General features: G+C 38.9%; 1 protein-coding gene across 1 annotated transcript; it reads left to right on the top strand.

Annotated features, from left to right (window-relative positions):
• Positions 1-9: 9 nt before the first annotated feature.
• On the top strand, positions 10-763 carry LOC117116394 (the record flags this gene model as incomplete). The annotated part of the gene is made up of 3 exons (XM_033260426.1): positions 10-30; positions 209-335; positions 454-763. Coding segments are annotated over exons 1-3 (450 nt in total), but the record flags the coding sequence as incomplete, so codon positions are not given.
• Between the last annotated feature and the right edge of the window lie 165 nt (positions 764-928).

Below are 928 nucleotides of genomic sequence, written 5' to 3'. Positions count from 1 at the left end.
TTATGTATGAAGCTTCTATGAAAGCAATCGGTTAGTATCACTGTTTTGAATTTTTAGGTCCGTACAAAGCGGACTTGGTTTCTCACTTCTGTTGTTGTTACAACCAGAACTTCATAAGCATCTACCACCAGTTTTGACTGAAATTAATTTTGTACAAAACTTATACCCCAGTATGAAATTTTATGAGGTATGAAATTTTATTTTTTAGGAGAAAGAGCTGCATCAATTACATCCTTTCGAAGTTTATGGAAGCAGTTATGCCCAGAGATAATGGTGGCCAAACCACGGAGTGACTTGTGTTGGATGTGCCAAAAAAACAATTGGATGATCTATCGGTATGTTTAAATTTATTAATGGTCTTATTACTTGTTTTCTTTCCAGGTTATGCAAACCAGATTTATCCAGCATTGGTGTGTGCTTCATATAATGTTCTATTCAAATTTTATTACTTAGATGCACTAATGTCAGTGAAGAGGACAAGAGCTCTATACTCAAGAAACAAGAGGAGCATCTGAGGTATGCCATGATGGAAAGAGAACTGCTGAACAAGACAACAGCCGAGGCAAAGAAAGCTGTTGAAGGTTTGGGCTTAAAATTGCACCAGAATAGGGCCTGCAGTAGAGACATGACAATGCACTATTCCTTCGATTTTGCCCAGCAGGTACATGTACCAAGTAATCCCTTTCAACCTGGCCCACTGTTTTTTTTGACGGGTTTGAAGATTGGGCTGTTTGGAGTACAGTGTGAAGCACTTCCGCAGCAAGTAAGTTTTCATTATATGTTTACTTTTTTCTATAGATCTTTTTTCCCTAGCTTGACTTGATACACATGCCCTATCTTAGGAGTGTGGTGGCTCTGTAAGTCAGGTCATTGTTGTTGCTTCTGGTGACCTCCTGGTGCATTTGCTGTTGAACGCTTCAAATTTGCC

The sequence above is a fragment of the Anneissia japonica genome, unplaced genomic scaffold (genome assembly GCF_011630105.1).
Source record: "Anneissia japonica isolate Jap-2015-1 unplaced genomic scaffold, ASM1163010v1 scaffold60477_len928_cov242, whole genome shotgun sequence".
Taxonomy (NCBI): Eukaryota; Metazoa; Echinodermata; class Crinoidea; order Comatulida; family Comatulidae; genus Anneissia; species Anneissia japonica.
The sequence above is the reverse complement of the archived record's forward strand: the minus strand, read 5'-3'. Positions and strand labels throughout refer to the sequence as shown.